Source organism: Furipterus horrens, unplaced genomic scaffold (genome assembly GCF_987537825.1).
Source record: "Furipterus horrens unplaced genomic scaffold, mFurHor1.1.pri manual_scaffold_12, whole genome shotgun sequence".
NCBI lineage: Eukaryota > Metazoa > Chordata > Mammalia > Chiroptera > Furipteridae > Furipterus > Furipterus horrens.
Window position 1 is genome coordinate 69,628,820 of NW_028327182.1, and position 20,321 is coordinate 69,649,140.

Consider the following 20,321-nt stretch of genomic DNA (forward strand, 5'->3'; position numbering starts at 1 on the left):
ATTGGTGACTTTGACAAGGGCAACTTGTAGGGGACAAAGCCTTGTAGAGTGGGTTCTAAGAGTCCAAGAAATGAGACGACGAACAGGAAAGTGTTGTGAAAAAACAACAAAATTCTGTGCAGCTGTCAGGTCTTGTTCTACAGGAGTTCCCTCTTAATGTTTTAAAGGGATCAGTCACACGAGTCTTTTAGATGACTTCCCCAGTGTCTCATGTAGGGGTAGTCTCTAATTGTGTAAATCTACTCTGTTACCTCTACTCCTAAGTGATGGAAACAGAATGGGCAAGATAATTTTGAAATTAGCCATAGAGTCTTACTCTAATGTATTTAAATGTTTTTCATGATCCTTGTTTAAAAAAAAAATCAAACAAGGAGGAAAAAGTGTTACATGTTTATAGCTATATATACCCTGCATTATTGAGACTATTTCTGATGGGAAGAAAGTTCTGTGATGACTCATCTTTGATGAGACCCAGGTCCTCTGCTTACCTTTGCAGATTTTACAAAACCATATGGACCACTTGAATAAATTGCTGAGGCCCCTCCCAGGGCCTTGGAAGGGGCCCAGCAAGTGGGTGTTCTGATGCCTGAGTTTTATCACAGTGAATCTGCCTCTGCTTCTCTCATATCATTTCCTTGTTGGTACTTTGTCCAGCCAGACTGGTCTTTTGCCACTTCCCATAAGTGAGCACTTCCTTGCCTTATTTCCTGCTCATGCCACTCTCTCTTTTATCAGGTCTGCTTATTCCCAGAGGGTGTGGCTTTCCCTTGAAGCCTCTCAAGTAAAGGTGGCTTTTCCTTTGTACCCTTCATGTATCACCGGGACTAGAGGTGGGATGTGCATCCTCCCTGTTCCTCATCGCTCCTCTCAGACCATTGTGCCTCTCTCATACCTAAAACTTCCCGGCTTCTTTGAACTCACACTGTCATACTCTGGTATTCCCTCTTCCTCGTGACAGCTATGTCAGATCCTGGGATAATTCTTTGAATATTTTATGTCTGGCGTAGTGTCTCCCTCCACCATTACTATCATTAATTAACAATTTCTAATGTGTGTCTGCTTTTTTGAGCTGTAACTTAATTATGAAATTCACTCATTTTAATTGTATAATGATTTTTGTACATTTTTCTAAGTGTTACTATAACCACAATCTAATTTTAGAAGACTTCCATTACTCCAATAAGAAAACCTCTGCCCCTTACCACCCCTTCCCTGAGGCCACCTCATCTTTCTGTCTATATAGATTTGCCTTTCTGAACATTTCATATGAATGGAGTCATACATGTGGTCTTTGGTGTCTGACTTCTTTCACTCAGTATAATGTTTTTGAGCATTATTCGCATTGTAGCATATATCTGAACTTCTTTAAAAACAATAAATTTATACCCCTTTCACCCATTGCTCTCATCCTCACCCCCACCCTCCTCCTTCTCCTCTGAAAACCACCAATCTGTTCTCCGTGTTTATGAGCTTCTTTTGTTTGTTTTAGGTTTTTGCATACAAGAAGGATCACACAATATTTGTCTTTATCTGACTTCACTTAGTGTAATGCTCTGGAAGGTATTTAAATGTTGAAAGCTAGACATCTATGTTGGGGTGTTAAAAGATGAACCATTCTACAGAGAAGACTAAGAGATGCTGGCTAAGTGCAGGGTGGGATTCTGGCTTGGATCCTGAAATAGGAAAAGGATGTTGGGGGGAGGCTGGGAAAATCTAGTTTCATTAATAAACAAATAAGTGAAATTTTAAGTAAACCGATTTGTTCTTCTTTTCCATATTTAGTGACAGCCCCGATGCCGTTCATGAGGTGGAAAAGTGGTTGCCCCGACTGCATGCCCTGGTTGTGGGACCTGGCTTAGGTAGAGATGATGCTCTTCTTGAAAATGTCAAGGTAACGTATGGGATTACTAAACAGACCTGTTCTGGATGCTTAGATCTCGGGAAGTCAGAACGGAAACATTTTTCTTGAATTTCTGTTGTTCAGTGTTTTGTTTGCCTTGTCATGGAATGATTAAGATGGATAACATTTGATTTGGGGGATAGAGGAGGACCTAGGGATAAAGATGGTAATGAACTTAAAAATAAAACAAAACTGAACTAAAGGAATCTCTTCTTTACTCTTGGGGCATTGTCTTTTTTATACTTTAGCAGAAGGAAGTCACTGTGGAATCACTCAGATGTTTGTGACCTTTATGTGTTTTATACTTGAGGTGCTGGGAAGTCCCAGCATCCAGACCGAGCAGTGTTAACAGTGAGCAGCGTTTGGGGTCAGGTTCGAGTTCACCTTCCAGCACTAATTCCTTTACTGCTGGGAACTCTGGCAGTTTTCTCAGCCTCCAAGGCTTTTTGCCTTCCCTCTAAAGGGGTGATTATACCCCCAGGAGTTACTGAGAGCCACGTTTTATAAAGTGCTTTGCACAGTGCCAGGTTTGGTACAGTACACAATACAGTGGGGACAGTCGAAGTCTGTTACAGATGACCTGAGTAGGAGGGAATATTTCTGATAGTCTACCAACTACTTCTGTTGTAAGTCATAAATTTGATGAAAACATAAAAGGTATCTGTGTGTTCTACCTTTGTGTTTTTAGTTGGGTCTTCTTGAAAGCTCTGTTAGTCTAATTTTGTAACCTGGTGCTTTTCTAGCATTTTTAAAAAAAAAAAAATTTATTATGAGGTTACAGTAGTCCCAATTTTTTTTCCTTTGTTCCCCTCTGCCCAGTACGCCCCTTCCCTCCAGCAATCCCACCCCGCTTAGTTCATGTCCATGGGTTAGGCATATAAGTTCTTTGGCTTCAATTTTTCCTATATTATTCTTAACTTCCCTCTATTTTGTACCAACTGATTATGCTTCTTAATCCCTGCACCATTTCCCCATTCCTCCCCCTTTACCCTCCCTGCTGAGAACTCTCAAAATAATCTCCGTACCTATGATTCTGTTCCTATTCTGGTTTGCTTAGTTGGATTTTGTTTTTATTTTTTAGATTCAATTGTTCATAGTTGTGAGTTTGTTGTCATTTTAGTGTTCATAGTTTTTATCTTCTTTTTCTTAAATAAGTCCCTTTAACATTTCATGTAATAATAGCTTGGTGATGATGAACTCTTTATTTACCTTGTCTGGGAAGCACTTTATCTGCCCTTCCATTCTAAATAATAGCTTTGCTGGATAGAATAATCTTGGTTGTAGGTCCTTGCTTTTCATCACTTTGAATACTTCTTGCCAGTTGCTTCTTGCCTGCAAAGTTTCTTTTGAGAAATCAGCTGACAGTCTTATAGGCATCCCTTTGTAGGTAACTCCCTGCTTTTCTCTTGCTGCTTTAAGATTCTTTCTTTATCTTTCTCCTTTGGCATTTTAATGGTGATGTGTCTTGGTGTGGTCCTCTTTGGGTTTAGCTTGTTGGGGATTCTCTGTGCTTCCTGGACTTGTATGTCTATTTCCTTCACCACATTTGGGAAGCTTTCCTTCATTATTTTTTCACATAAGCTTTCCATTGCTTGCTCTTCCTCTTCTCCTTCTGGCACCTCTATGATTCAGATGTTGGCACGTTTAAAGTTGTCCCAGAGGTTCCTAAGCCTCTCCTCATTTTTTCCAATTCTTGTTTCCTCATTCTGTACTGGTTGACTGTTTTATTCTTCCTTATGTTCCAAGTCATTGATTTGAACCCTGATTCCTTGCCTTCACCACTGGTTTTGTGAAGATTTTCCTTTGTTTCACTTAGCATAGCCTTCACTTCTTCCCTTATGCGTTCGCCATACTTAAGCATATCTGTCAAGTCTGAGCATCTTTATCACCAATGTTTTGAACTCTGTGTCTGTTAGGTTGGCTATCTCCTCATTGTTTAGTTCTTCCACTGGAACCTTGATCTGTTCCCTCTTTTGGGTCATACTTATCTGTTTCCCCATCTTGACAGGCTCCTGTGTTTGTTTGCCTCTGTGTCTTAGGTAAGCTGTTGCTCCTGTTACATTGTAAGGGGCGGAGCCTTAGGTATTTTCAGTACAGGGCAACCTATTTCACCATGTTGTGGTGCTGTGTGTGGGGGAGGGTTCTGGGAGGGAACAATGCCGCTTGCTCAGCACTTGCCCCTTTTCCAGGCGCTTCTCCCACCTTTGTATGGGACTGGTGCTTCTCTAACTTTTGTCCTGGCCATTGTTCCCAGAGTAGGTGGGTCTGCGGACATTCTAGGACTATGGAGGCTCTTTAAACAACTGGACTCTGCTGAGAGACCAGCAGTTTCTTCTTCTGCCCCAACCCCCACTGGTTTGCTCAATCAGAAGCAATGAAGCTTTATTTTCCCCGGCGCTGGGACCATGAGCCGTGCCGTCTGGTATGGGGCTGGGAGCGCTCCCCAGGTGTCCCTCCCAACTTTTTAAAATGTGTGACTGCATTTTCCACCTGCATGCCACTGCTGCATCTGCTGCAGCTACCACACCGCGTCCTCTCCACCCCAGCTCCACCCCTCCTACCTGTCTTCATGAGTATTCTTTATATCTACATTCGTTGGACTTCCATGCAGCTTGATTTTCTGGAACTCCTGGTTGTTTCTAGTTTTGAGATAGTTGTATTCCTTCTTAGTTGTGGAGGGAGATGCAGCATGTCTGTCTACACCTCCATCTTGGCTGGAACTCTTTTTTAGCATTCTTGATGGTCTTTTTGGGTCTAGAAAACTCTGGGCCTCAGGCCCCATGGGCTACTTAGTTTGCAGCTTTGACCTCTGTTCTAGTCTTTGTTCTCCTTCTCAAATAAAATCTGCCTACATGCACAGCCTAGCCAGGCGCCTGGTGTCACAGAATGGGCACGAGACTAATTATGCTCACATGCAAATATATATGTGGTCCAGAAGGTATCCAGCCATGTAATATGAAAAATAGAGACATTTATTGAAGAAGATAAAAGAAACATTGTACGTAGGGCAATGATGCCTCAGTCCCCTTCAAAGTAGGCACCTTGGGACCTCACACAGTTCTCCCAGTCACCATAGCTGCCAGTCACCAGTTTCCTATAGCTGTGGGCTTCTGAGTCATCTGAATAGTTTTTGCGGAGGAATGTTCAAGCCTAAGACATTTTTTTAATTGCCTTTTTAAATTGTAGTGCTTTTACAGTTTTAATGCAAAATTTGAGGCAGATTCATTTCTCTACTTGCTCAGTCATTTTGAATGCAATGGCCACACAGTACATGTGCTCACTCAAAGGCGTCTGCCACCCCGACTGACTAGTATAGTGAAGTTGTCATTGTTCATGCATGCACATTCCAGTCCACTCGCCTTGGCTGCCAGGTTGCATTGATGTCGCACAAACTTTTTGTTGTATTAACAATGACTGAACTTTCTCTGGACAGACCTCGTATGTGAAATGGTGCTGTGTCCTCAGGAGATCTGGAATGACTCCAAATCAGGGAATGTGCCTGATGCTTTCAGATGGTGCCTGGCTTGTGCCCAATGAAGGATTCAAGGTCATACTAAATATGATTTAGCATTCTTATTATCATTAACTAAGAGGGGCTTTTTTTGACTCAGTTTTTACGTTTGAATTAAATTCAACAACAAAGTGAAAGGAAGGTGTAGATAGCTGTGTTAGTTGTACTTTCTTGGCAAACTGATTGCTAAAGAATACTTTTAAAAGGTAGGAAGTGTGTTTGCTTTACCAAAATTTAGTGAGAACATTAAGTATACCTTCTATGAAGAATCTTCCAGTTCCAGCCTTTGAGGTGAAAGTTGGGGTTTGAAATTTCACTTTCTATGAATAATCACCGAGGAGAAACATAGCCATGACAATTACAGGTGACTGGGGTGAATGGAAGTGAGCAATAAATTTGTTTTTGACTTAAAATTGAAAGTAGATACACTCTTATTACCTCTTTCAGAGGGGTTGATTAAAATGTGTGTATCCTCTGGAGTATATTTTGCTTAGTGAAATAAACCAGATGCAGAAAGGCATACTGCATGATCTCACTTATGTGTAAGTCAAAATAATTGAACTCATAGAAGCAGAGAGTGAAAAGGTGGCTGCCAGGGCTCGGTTCAGGGAATGGGGAGGTGTTGGTCAAGGTGCAACATTTTGAGTTAGGCAGAATGGGTAAGTTCTGTTGTAGAGTATGGTGACTAGAGATAACAATGCTGTATTGTATATTGAAATTTGCTAAGAGGCAGGTAGATCTTAAGTGTTCTCACCTGTTAAAGTGATAGATATATTAGCTTGATTGTGGTGATTACTTCACAATATATATATAAAAATATCAGGTTATACACCTTGAATTTACACAATGATTTGTCAACTATACATATCCTGAGTTATGCCTGGGGAGGGGCGTGGGGATGTCTGCTTCTAATTTTCTCCTATGTCTCTCACACTACTTTGCATTTTAAAGTTTTTCATTTAATGAAAATTCTCCAGGAGCCCACTGCCTAGAACTGGAAGCCAGCCTGAAGTCTGTGGGGTGCTGGGCTGTTGAGTGGTTCTGAACAGAATGCCTTGTGCTTCACTGGGCTCTGGAATGAGGAGCTGTGATAATAGATGTCTGGGGCTGGGAGGGGTAGCGATTCACTACCGTCAGTCACAAAGAGCTTGACTAGAGAACAGGAGAGGTTAATGAGCCAACAGTTGTGCATTCAGGATAAATAACCTGAGAGGCCGTCAAATACAGTTAAAAGGTAGTTCTAGATGACACATTGTGCAAGGTAGGAGATTTAATTTAGGATTTTCCTGGTTCTAAGCATGGGTTGTGCAAGTTTGTCAGGCATTGCCATTCAGATCTTTGAAAGTCTTAACCTCTTGCTGAAAAGTAGGAGTTAATCATGGTCGAGAAGTGCTAGACCCTTTGGTCTTTCTGAGTGGGAACCTGTGCTGGGGAATTTCCATGTGTAAACAGCAAATCTGCGGTGCACTGTGTCCTGAGTTAGTAGTGCTCGCTCAGTAGGGGCTCAGCACAGGTCACGGGAGGTCTGGCAGTGCGTCTTTGCTGGATGGTTTGTCTTTGCAGAGAGAGGCAAATGAGGGTTCCTGCCAGAAAGGAGCCGGAGTGTTTGCTTCCCCAGTGAGCCTTGTGATGATCAGATTCTTTTTTTCTTTTAAGTATATTTTTTCTTTATATCTTCGTTCGTTGGACTTTGGTGTAGCTCGATTTTCTGGAACTTTTGGTTGTCTCTAGTTTTGAGGTGGTTGTATTCCTTCTTAGTTGTGGAGGGAGATGCAGCGTGTCTGTCTAGGCCTCCATCTTGGCTGGAAGTCTCGAAAACCAAGCTGATGATGAGATTCTTGACCTTTTGTTGACCTGCCAGTAAAAAACTTCTGACCCCATTGGTCATGACAGAATGGAGCTTATGACACACACTCTGGTCTCTTTTAACCTCATCCTTCAATGCGTTATTGTCGTTGATTCTCCAATTGTGGTGGTGTCTCTTATGTAACATGGAGACTTATACATGTTGCTGGTGTAGGTAGGTTTGACTTCTGGTGCTTCCGCAGTAGAGCCTGTTAGACTATAGGCTGATTGCCCTCTGCTGGTCTAACCACAAAATGGAGACATCTGTGACCAGGAAGAGACCTACACCTTGCACCATGATTTCAGACTTCCAGCCTCCAGAACTATGAGTAGTAAATTTCTGTTGTTTACAAGCCACATGTCCGTGGTATTTTGTTATAGCTGCCTGAATAGCCTAAGATAGCATAGTTTGACCACAATTTGATTCAGGCCATTTGTTTGGGTGTTTTCTGAACAAAACCTGGACTGTGTACTCTCCGTCGACAGCTGTGATCTGCAGGTCACATGCTTGAGGCTTGCTAGCTTGTTCTTCCTCATGTGAGGTTCCTGCCAGGCCCTGGCCACCATCCTGACTGTGCTATCCTGGCAGTTTAGCTTCCTGTGCTTGCCCACCTGAGCCATGTCCAGGTGTGTTCAACTCTGAGGAGTTCCCATGCAGGGCCCTTTATCCTGAACCAAGGGCTCCCCTGTATTTCTGAGCACTTGCCACGCAGGTGATTCATTCTTTAGTGAAGTATTTAATTTAAGATCAGTAATTAGAAATGAAGAACTTGTTTTTGAAACATCTGTCTAAATGAATGGGAAATATGCTTGAATTTTACCAGAATTCCACATAAGCATTTTTTTCCCTTCGGACAAATATGTGTGCTAGGGCTACCCAGAACACTGGCCTTGGGTCGGGGGAGTAATTAGCTGTGCGAGTAATTAGCTTGGGTACCTGCGACAGACTCTGCAGCTTCATTGACCTTGGGTTTCTGGTATCATTACCATGTTCTACCTATTGAATTATTGAGCTTTGTAGAATCTATGAATTGTATAGTTATGTTGTGTATATTTTATGTTCCAGGAACTTTTCTGAGTACTTTATATTATTAAACCCATTCGTTCTCACAACAGCCCTCTAAGTAGGTATTAGCATCATTTCCATTTTACAGATGTGGAAACTGATACAAAGAGATGATGTCTAGTGCAGGTATAATATGCCCACAGTCATCCAGGTAGGACTAGTGAGTGGTATTTATGTCTAGAACATCCAGTGCCAGAATTGATACTTTTGATAATTAAGCTCTGAGGAGTAAATGAGATTGTATGTATAAAAGCATCTTCAGGGGGCTGTGGAAGTAAATTGAAGTATTTATTTTAATTCTGCTGCTAGGTGCTCTGTGCTGTGTGTGGCCCTGAGGATACAGAACCCCAGCACTGGCAGGAGTATAATAAAGAATTGGCTGGTTTTTGTCCCTGTTCCTAGGAGGGAGCCTCTAAACCTTTGGAATTTTTTGAGTGATAGAAATGACTCTTATTTAAGGTGGACCTCTTGGACCACACCTGAGTCTATGCTAAAGAGTTGACTCCGGGTAGGGGTCTTTACTCCAGGAACTTGAGATTAGAGTTCTTGCCACTTCCAGGGAGGGGCAGGAAGGGGGCAGCAAATTGAGTTCAGTCATGTGGGAAGTGATTCCATCCTTCACGCAAACATAATATGAAAGACCCTAGTAAACTCAGGTGAGCTTCGTGGTTGGTATGCATACAGATGTGTCTGGAGGGGTGTGTGTGTCCTGACTGATAAGGAGAGGGCCTGCAGCTCTTCCTGGGACCCTCCAAGATCTCTCTGCTTGTGTCTCCATTTATTTGGCTGGTCCTGATTTTTATCCTTTATAGTAAAACTATAATTGAAGCTATAGTGGTTTCCCAAGTTCTGTGAGTCATCCTAGCAAATTATCAGACCTGAGGGGGTGGTGGGAACCCCCAAATGTGGAACTAGTTGGCCAGAAGTGCCAGTGGCCTAGGAACCCATGAGCTTACAGCTGGTGTCTGAAGGGAGGGCAATCTTGAGGGGTGTGGGTCTGTGCCCTTCATCTGTGAAAGTTGACCATCTCCAGGTGGTTAGCACCAGAATGGCACTGCAGCAAGTATCCAGGAAAATAGCAAAGGAGTGTGGTACCAATGTCACCTTCTTTGGACATATGTACTCTCCTATGATGTCTGTCCAGACCCTTTGTTAATCCCACTTCTGGGACCATATTTCAAAGGGAAATATCCTTTGGGATCCCAATTTGTAAACAGTTACATATGGAGTGTCTGTCCATGACCAGACGGGGAATAATAAATGAATTTCGATATAATATTTGGCTGGAATACCATAACCATTTAGTTTTTTTTCTAAAATCATATCACAGACAAGCAGACTAGGTTCAACCAAGGAAAACTGTGTCTGATATACTAAAATAAAAAATGACTCATTACAGCAACATAAAAATATAGTCTGTATAAAGAGGGATCAGATGCAAATTTAAGGTGAGAAAAGGTAGAGTTCTCCGTACTTCCAGTTTTTTTCCTCTGTGAATTTAAGTTCATAATAAAAATTTCAGTGTGTTTATTTAAATAACAAACTCCATTGCAGTGTACAAGTTAGAAGGCGGGAAGTGAAGGTGTACTTCACTGCACTTCCCAGCCCAGTCTCCAGAGTTCACATTTCCATTCATTCTTTTGGACTTTTTTCCCTCTGCATATAAAATAGCAGTTGTGGTTATCATGAGATTGCTAACATTTATTGAGCATTTCCTATGTTCTAGCTAATACAAAGCAATGTATTGTGCATTTTTCGTTATCCCCTTCAGAGCCTGCCACATAGCAGACATTTATTAGATTTTTTTCTGAACAAATTCATTATCTGGTGTAATCCTGAAACAACACTATTAGATAGATTTCTATTCTTTTTTTTCTTCTCTTATAATTCTGGAGGCTGGAAATCCAAGATAAATATGTCAGCAGATTCAGTGTCTGGTGAGAGTCTACTTCCTGGTTTGCAGATACACCTTGCTGTATCCTTCTCGTGGTTTAGAAAGAGATCATCTCTCTTATTGCTCTTTTTGTTAGTTGAATTTGTTGGGGTGACATTGGTTAGTAAAATTAAATAGGTTTCAGGTGTACAAATCAATAATACATCATCTGTATACTGTATTGTGTGTTTATCACCCCAAGTCATGTCTCCTCCCATAACCATTTATCCCCCCTTTACTCTCTTATAGCCCTGGCTGGTTTGGCTCAGTGGATTGAGCGCCGGCCTGCGAGCTAAGTGTCGCTGGTTCGATCTTCCAGTCAGGGCACATCAGAGAAGGAAAACTCTGACTCCAAAAAACCTCCGCTGCCTTGCGGCATACCTCTTCAGGGGAAAGGCTAAGGGAGTAAACCCCGACAGAAAATCCGGAGCCGGAGTCCCTAAGGCGGTTTGACGCTGTAGTCAACACCGGCAACTCCTGCAGCGCACCTGAAGCCAAGCTGTATTGACTCCGTCTTTCCCTTGGATCCTTCAGCTGCGAAGAGAGGGGGGGGTCTGCTGCATGGGCAACAGCAGACCCTCCATATCACCCTGCCCAGGCTCTGTAGCTTCAGCTTCACTGGAGAGGACACTCCAGCGTCATCGCAAGATGTCGATTCAACACGGGAGGAGACAGATACCGTGTCACTCCCGAGTCGGACTGCACAGCCATTCTCGGTGGTGCAGATAGACTCTTAAGAAGTTACACCATCGTCTTTCGAGACGAACGGCTGCCGACGACGACTCTCTTATACCTCTCCTCAACCCCCCTTTCCTTTTGGTAATCACCATACTGCTGTCTGTGTCTATGAGGTGGTTTTTTAAAAGTTTTATTTATTTATTTTTAGAGGGAGGGGAAGGGAGGGAGCAAGAGAGGGAGAGAAACATCAATATGTGGTTGCCTCTCGCGCGCCTCCAACTGGGGACCTGGCCTGCTACCCAGGCATGTGTCGTGACTGGGAATTGAACCAGCAACCTTTTGGCTCACAGGTCGGTGCTCAATCCACTGAGCCAGGGCAGCCAGGGCTGTGTCTTTGAGTTTTCTGTTTTTGTTGCTTAATCCCTTCACCCTTTTTCACCCAGTCCCCAAAATCCCTTCTCCTCTCTGCCAGCTATCAGTCTCTTCTCTGTGTCTGTGGATTTCTATTCTTTTTTTGAAAGTGCAAATTTTTAATTACTTTATTAAATATTATAGTCATTTTAAAGGCTTTAACCATTCAGTCACCATGATACAATGTGTGTGTGTGTACCTATTGGACATCCTTTAAGAGGTATAACTGCTTTGAAATATGCAACATGAAATATGATTTGATATAAAAAATGAATTAATCAGAAGCACAGAAAAGAATCCACTATGTTTTAATAAGAACCCATTGCAGATCCTGGAGTGATTGTTGCATGCATGTCTCTAGTCATGTTGAACTTCTCCTTCAGCCTTGACTGGAGTAATTAATGTGTGTTCCACAACACTGATTCTAATATTCATCTGAATGGTTTCTTGCTTCAGCTTTAAGTTCTGTTTAATCTTCACCAAAGGAGCACCATCAGTCATATGGCTACCCTTTCCTTCCATTTCTTGCTTTGGCAGCCTCAGACAGCAGTCTGGTCCTTTCACTCACTCCATTTCCTTGCTGTCGCAAGATGTCGATTCAACACGGGAGGAGACAGATACCGTGTCACTCCCGAGTCGGACTGCACAGCCATTCTCGGTGGTGCAGCTAGACTCTTAAGAAGCTACACCATCGTCTTTCGAGACGGACGGCTGCCGACGACGACGATGATTTCCTTGCTGTTACCACTTCCTTGCCTCAGTCAGCTGAGCTTGAGCTGCATATTCTTGAACCAGGTTCTCAAGCTGATTGTTGATGTACTTTTCTTGGCTGCCAAACTTTTCCAGAGTCCTACTAATTTCATTATGGACCTTATCCAAAAGCCCCTTGATCTCCTTTAGAGGAGATTCAGTTCTACTTTTGTGCTGGTGCATTTGGTCAACATGGATTCTCAAGTCCGTATTGTCAGTCCTAATAGTGACTTTCTGTTGTGGTAGTACGTGTTCCACTTTTTGACTTCATTCTGCAGCATCTGTTGTGGATTTTAAAATGTAGAGATCAATAAAGTTTTCTTCATTGTCTCTCTCACAAATTCTTCATCCACTTTATTTAATGTTAATTCTGCATCATCTTCTGAAACAGTTTTTTCTGTTTCTTCCACTGGATATGTTGGTCTTTTCCAGGTGAAACCAGTATATTTTAACGCTTCTTCAGCTAAACAGTCAAGAACATAGCATAAATGTTCTTCACAGCCCAACTTTAGTTTTGAAGGAGGAAAATCTGTACTCCCAAAATGATGGAAGCTTAGATAACACATTAGACATTGTTTCATTAGGGTCATCATATTCCTGAAACTGCTCAAAGAGGCATCCTGCTTTGTTAATCAACCAAGCAGCAAGAGTGCAAACCATGTAGAACTGCTCACCAGGGTTGGTAGGCAGTGCAAAAGGGTTTCTGGATGGGGGCTTCAGGTTGTTCTTTCAGAGGAGCTCCTCATAGCAGGGCAACTTCAGCTTCTCCACCAGGTCCTTCATCACTACAAACATGTGCCACGGCCTGTTCTACGACCACCTCTCCAGCCTCTTGCCACAGGACTGAGACACCCCATCCTCTGTACCTGACAGTATGACCACTGCTGCGGTGGCTGCCATCATGGAACAGACAAAGAGCCCAATGTGGGCCCCAACCCACAGATTTTGGCAGACTGTGCTGCTGCAGCCAGGACTGATGGATTTTTGTTCTTCTTATTTTCCTGATGAGGAAATTGAATCCTGCAGAAATTAAATTACATTCTTGAGGTAGTCATGTAGCAAGTAAATTGTTGATTTTTTTTAAAACAATTTTATTGAGATGAATTTTTTTACATACCATACAATTCACCCATTTAAAGTGTGCAGTTCATTGATTTCTAATATATGAGGTCTGTCCAGAAGAAGTCCAGCCATTGTTAATATAATGAGAATAGTTTGCACAACATCCATGTTACCTGGTAGCCAAGGAGAGTGGACTGGAATGCACATGTGTGAACAATGACAACTTCACTGTACTAGTCAGTGGGGGCGGTAGATGCTGTTGAGAGCATGTGTACTGTGTGGCCATAGCATTCAAAATGAGCGAGTACAGCAACAAATCTCTTATCAAATTTTGCATGAAGCTTGAACATTCCTCTGCAGAAACTATTTGGGTGATTCAGAAGGCCACAGCTATGGGCAACTGGTGATTGGCAGCTTCATCACAACAACACACCCGCTCACGCATCACGTCTTCTGCAGAATTTTATGGCAAAATATCAAATCACCCAGGTGACTCAGGCTCCCTACAATCCAGGTTTGGTGCCCTGTGACTTCTGGCTTTTCCCCAAAACTAAAATCACTTTTGAAGGGGAAGAGATTTCAGACTGTTGATGAGATTCAGGAAAATACGATACGACGGGGCAGCTGATGGCAATTGAAAGAACTGCATGAGATCCCAAGGTGCCTGTCTTGAAGTAGATTAAGGTGTCATTGTCCTATGTACAATGTTTGTGTCTTTTATTTTCTTTAGTAAATGTCTCTATTTTTCATAGTACATGGCTGGATAACCTTCTGAACAGACCTCATTCACAGACTTGTGTAGCCATTACCATGATCAATTTTAGGACATTTTCATCACCTGAAAAAGAAACCTTACAGTTATTAGCAATTACTCTGTTTCTCTCAATCTCCTCAGCCCCTGGCAACCACTATTGTACTTGCTGTCTCTGTGGATTTGCCTATTCTGGACCTCTTGTGGAAGTGGAGTCATATAATATGTGGCATTTTGTGACTTGTTTTGTTTATTCAGCATGATTTCAAGGTTCATCCATGTTGCATAGTGCCATTACTTCACTCCCTTTTATTGCTGTTTAATATTCCATTATATGGGTAAACCATATTTTGTTTATCCATTCATCAGTTGATGGACATTTGGGTTGTTTCCACTTTCTGGCTATTATGGATAATGCTGCTCTGGACATTTGTTAACAAGTTTTTGTGTTAACTTTCGCAGTTTTGAGGGGCTGTCCGTATTTTCTATAGCAGCAGCACCATTTTATATTCCCATCAGCAATGTGTGAGGGTTCTGATTTCTCCATATCCTTCCCAATGATTTTATTGTGCATCTTTTTAATTAAAGCGTCCTAGTAGGTGTGAAGTGATATCTTATTTTGGGGGTGTGTGTGTTTTCTTGTGGTTTTGGTTTACATTTCCTTGATGGCTAATGTTGAGCATTTTTTTAATGTGCTGTTGGCCATTTGTAGATCTTTGAAGTATCTGTTCATATTATTTCTCTATTTAAAAAATTACTTGGCCCTGGCTGGTGTGACTCAGTGGATTGAGTGCCAGCCTGTGAACCAAAGGGTTGCTTGTTGGATTTCCAGTCAGGGCAAATGCCTGGGTTGTGGACCAGGTTCCCTAGTTGGGGGCGAGTGAGAGGCAACAACACACTGATATCGCTCTTTCTTTCTCCCTCCCTTGCCCTCTCTCTAAAAATAAATAAATAAAACTGTAAAAAAGAAATTACTAGTCTTTTTATAATTGAGTTTTAAAAATCTTTATATTTTCTAAATACACATCCTTTATCAGAGATATAATTTACAAATATTTTCTCATTCTGTGGTTGTCTTTTCATTTCCTTGATGGTATTGTTTGTAGCACAAATTTTTGATTTTGATAAAGTCCATTTTATCTATTTTTTTTGTCACTTATGCCTTTGGTGTCTTGCCTAAGAAGTTTTTTTTACCTGAAGATTTATATTTTGTTACAAGAGCTTTATTGTTCTTAGTTCTTCTATTTGGGTCTGTGGTCCATTTTGAGTTAATTTTAGTTTATGTTATAAGGAAGGGGCCCAGTTTCATTCTTTTGCAAGTGAATATTCCATTTTTCCAGCACTACTTGTTGAAAAGACTTCTTTCCTCCAGTGAATTGTCTGGGCATCCTTTTTGAAAATCAGTTGGCATAAATATAAGGGTTTATTTCTGGGCTCTCGTTTCTGTTTCATCGGCCTATACAGCTGTCCTTGTGCCCGTGCCACACTCTTCATGACTATAGCTCTGCAGTAAGTTTTGAAATGGGAAAGTGTGGAGTGCTTGTACTTTTTTCTTTTCAATGTTTTTCTGGCTAATTCTGGGTCTTGTGCATTTCCATGTGAGTGACTTAATTTTTATATTTATTTATTTAATCAATTTATAATAGATTAAATAAATTACATTCAAATATATGAATAATTGTTACAACTCAATAAAAATAAAACAAATGACCAGACAAAAACTTCAACTAAAAATTCAGAAAATTATACACACACACACACCATATTTTTTGCACTATAAGATGTACCTGACCATAAGACGCACCTAGGTTTAGAGGAGGAAAACAAGAAAAAAAATTATTCTGAACCAAATGGTGTACTAAAATATTTAATAAAATATAACAATAATATTTCAACCATGTAAAGTGAACAGTTAACAGCGGTATTAAGAACCATCAGCACTGTCATTAACAAGTGAGAGGCTTTAAGGTTCAAGTACTCTTCTGGTTTTCTGGGAACCCCAAGAACTTGTCATCGCTAGTGTCAGAAATTATGAAGTTCAGTTGCTCTCAGTCATTTATATCATTTTCTTCGCTATCTCCATACTGACCAGATGCCCTGAGATTCAGCAGTAAAGTGGGATATTTAAGCGTCCCCAGGGGTTTCACGTGGGCCCACGGCTTCCTCTTCCTCTTCTAACAGCTGTCGCCACTGCTGACAGGTCAGGTAATACACATCACGGTCTGTAATGCAATATTTGCTCCATAAGATGCACAGACATTTAACCCCTGCTTTTGGGGAAGAAAAAGGACATCTTATGGAGTGAAAAATACGGTGTGTGTGTGTGAGTGTGTGTGATATGGTCTGTCCAGAAGGTATCCAACCATCTAATATGAAAAAAGACATTTACTGAAGAAGATACAAGGTACAAGATACAAGGTACATTGTACATAGTATATAGGACAATGATACCTCAGTCCCCTTCAGAGTAGGCACCTTGGGATTTCACACAGTTCTCCCAATTGCCATCAGCTGCCCCATCATATTTTCCTGAATCTCATCAATGGTCTGAAATCTCTTCCCTTTTAAAGGTGATTTTAGTTTTGGGAAAAGCCAGAAGTCACAGGGTGCCAGATCTGGGCTGTAGGGGGCCTGAGTCACTTGTGTGATTTGATGTTTTGCAAAAAACTCCATGAGACGTGATGCGTGAGCAGGTGTGTTGTCATGATGAAGTTGCCAATCACCATTTGCCCATAGCTGTGGCCTTCTGAATCATCTGATTAGTTTCCATAGAGGAATGTTCAAGCTTAATGCAAAATTTGATACAGATTCATTGCTTCACTCCCTCAGTCACTTTGAATGTGGTGGCCACACAGTACACATGCTTATTACCCAATGGCATCTACCGCCCCCACTGACTAGTACAGTGAAGTCATCATTGTTCACACGTGCGCATTCCAGTTCACTCTCCTTGGCTGCCAGGTTACATCAATGTCGTACAAACAGTTCTCATTAACAATATATATTTAGCCAGTAAATACATGAAAAGATGTTCAACATTAGTAAACAGAGAGATGCAATTTAAAAACAATAAAATATCACTACTCACCCACTTGGAAGAGCCCAAAGTTCAAGACTTCTGGGTTTATGTGTGTGTGTGTTACAACTGGGAATTTAATGATAAAATTAATTTAAATTTCATGTAGAAGTGTCCAAAAACAGCCAAGAAATTTAAAAAAAAAAAAGTTCAGGGGAACTGTTTCAATCATAATAGTATGGCATTGGTACAAGAAAAACATGAGTGGCATAAATGAATAATTTTTATATTTATATATTTTACGTTATATTTTATATTCATTTATATTTACACTTATTGTATTTTATATTATAATATTCAATTTCATTTATTTTTCATTGTTATTCTATTACAGTTTTCCCAGTTTTTCCCCTTTGCCCCCTCTATCCAGCCAACCCGTTCCCACAGTCAGTCCCCACACCATTGTCCATGTCCATGGGTCATTCATACATGTTCTTTGACTAGTACCTTCCCCTCCTTTCCACAATATCCCATTCTCCCCTCCCCTCTGGCTGCCATCAGTACGTTCCATGTTTCTGTGTCTCTGGTTCTATTTTGCTCATTAGTTTATTTTGTTCATTAGATTCCTCTTTTAAGTCAGATCGTGTGGTATTTGTCTTTCACCAACTGGCTTATTTTACTTAGCATAATATTCTCCAGTTCCATCCATGCAGTCACAAAAGATAGGACTTCTTTGTTTATGCTATGTAAGTACTCCACTGTGTAAATGTACCACAGTTTTTTGATCCATTCATCCAGACAGGCATTTAGGCTGTTTCCAGCACTTGGCTATTGTAAATAGTGCTGCTATGAACATAGGGGTGCATAAGTTTTTTTGAATTGGTGTTTCAGGATTCTTAGGATATATTCCCAGCAGTAGAATTGCTGGGTCAAAAGGTAATTTCATTTTTAGTTTTTTGAGGAAATCCCATACGGTTTTTCACAGTGGCTACACCTGTCTGCATTCCCACCAACAGTGTACTAAGGTTCCCTTTTCTCCACATCCTCTCCAGGACTTGCTTGTTGATTTATTAATGATGGCCATTCTGACCGGTGTGGACTGGTATCTCATTGTGGTTTTAATTTGCATTTCTCTGATGGCTAGTGATGTTGAGCATCTTTTCACACATCTGTGGGCCATCTGTATGTCCTCTTGTTCAGGTCCTTTGCCCATTTTTAAACTGGATTATTTGTCTTCTTGATGTTGAGTCAGATGAGTTATTTATATATTATGGAGATCAAACCGTTGTCTGAGGTATCATTGGCAAATATATTTTCCCATATGGTTGGTTCCTTTTTCATTTTGATGATAGTTTCTTTAGCCATGCAGAAGCTTTTTAATTTATGTAGTCCCATTTATTTTTTCCTTTATTTCTCTTGCCTTAGGAGATATATTGAAAGAAATACTGCTATGTTGGCTATCTGAAATTTTAATTCCTATGTTTTCTGCTAGGACTTTTATGGTACCACGACTTATATTTAAGTCTCTTATCCATTTTGAGTTATTCTGGTGTATGGTGTAAGTTAGTGGTCTAGTTTCATTTTTTTGCATGTACCAATCCAGTTCTCCCAACACCATTTATTAAGGAGACTATTTTTACTCCGTTGTATGCTCCTGTCCCGTTTGTCAAATATTAATTGACCACAGAGACATGGGTTTATTTCTGAGCTCTCTGTTGATTTATATATCTGTTCTTATGCCAGTACCAGACTGTTTTGATTATAGTGGTCTTGTAGTATAGTTCTATATCAGTGATTGTGATCCCTGCAACTTTATTCTTCTTTCTCTAGATTGCTGAGTCTCTTTGAGGTCTTTTTTGGTTCCATATAAATTTTTGAAATGATTGTTCTAGATCTGTGAAATATGTCATTGGTATTTTAATAGGGATTGTGTTGAATCTATAGTTTGCTTTGGATAGTATGGACTTTTTTTATTTTTAAAGAATTTATTTAGTTTTATAGGGGAAGGGAGGGAGAAAGAGAGGGAAAGAAACATCAGTGTTACACTGATCAGTTGTCTCTCTCATGCCCCCAGTTGGGGACCTGGCCTGCAAGCCAGGCACATGCCCTGACTGGGAATTGAACTGTTGACCTTTTGGTTCACAGGCCGGCGCTCAATCCACTGAGCCAGGGCAGTATGGACATTTTAATATTAATTCTTCCAGTCCATGAACAGAGTATATGCTTCCATTTATTTGTATCTTCCTCAATTTCTTTCTTCAGTGTTTTATAGTTTTCTGAGTATAGGTCTTTTATTTCCTTGGTTAACTTTATTTCTAAGTACTTTATTTTTCTTGTTTCTATTGTAAGTGGGATTTCTTTTTTAGTTTCTCTTTCTGATAGTTCATTGTTGGTGTACAAAAATGCCATTGATTTCTGAATATTGATTTTGTATCCCTTTACTTTGCCAAATTCACTTTTTAGAAGAGTAGTTTTTTGGTGGAGTCTGTAGGATATTCTATATACACTTATCACGTTGTGTGCAAATAATGACCTTTCCAACTTGGATGCTTTTTATTTCTTGTCTGATTGCTGTGGCTAGGACTTATAGTACTATGTTGAATAACAGTGGTGAAAGTGGACACCCTCGTCTTGTTCCTGATCTTGAGGGAATAGCTTTTAGTTTTTGCCCATTGAGTATGATGCCTTTATTAAGTTGAGGTATGCTCCTTCTACTTTCACTTTGCTGAGTGTTTTTATCACAAATGGGTGCTGGATTTTATCAGATGCTTTTTCAGCATCTATTGATTTCATCATGTAGTCTTTGTCCTTCATTTCGTTTATGTGATGTATTACATTTATTGATTTGTGAATATTATATCATCCTTCCATCCCTGGGATAAGTCCCACTTGATCACAGTGTATGATCTTTTTGATGTATTGCTGGATCTAGATTGTCAACATTTTGTTGAGGATTTTAGCATCTATGTTAATCATAGATATTGGCCTGTAATTGTCTTTCTCTGTTGTGTCTTTACCTGGTTTTGGAATTAGGATAGTCGTCGTCGGCAGCCGTCCGTCTCGAGAGACGATGGTGTAGCTTCTTAAGAGTCTATCTGCACCGCCGAGAATGGCTGTGCAGTCCAACTCGGGAGTGACACGGTATCTGTCTCCTCCCGTGTTGAATCGACATCTTGCGATGACGCTGGAGTGTCCTCTCCAGTGAAGCTGAAGCTACAGAGCCTGGGCAGGGTGATATAGAGGGTCTGCTGTTGCCCATGCAGCAGACCCCCCCTCTCTTCGCAGCTGAAGGGTCCAAGGGAAAGACGAAGTCAATACAGCTTGGCTTCAGGTGCGCCGCAGGAGTTGCCGGTGTTGACTACAACGTCAAACCGCCTTAGGGACTCCGGCTCCGGATT

The 20,321-nt window shown here is 40.9% G+C and overlaps 1 protein-coding gene and 1 pseudogene across 1 annotated transcript in view; one reads left to right on the plus strand and one right to left on the minus strand.

Moving 5' to 3' along the window:
• Positions 1–20,321, plus strand: part of NAXD (NAD(P)HX dehydratase) — a 42,289-nt gene that overhangs the window by 13,322 nt on the left and 8,646 nt on the right. Inside the window, exon 5 of the mRNA XM_090258719.1 lies at positions 1,783–1,891. Within this exon, the coding sequence (XP_090114845.1) occupies positions 1,783–1,891 (109 nt within the window). The remainder of the gene's footprint in view (positions 1–1,782; positions 1,892–20,321) is intronic.
• On the minus strand, positions 11,653–12,994 carry LOC149996325 (intraflagellar transport protein 57 homolog; annotated as a pseudogene).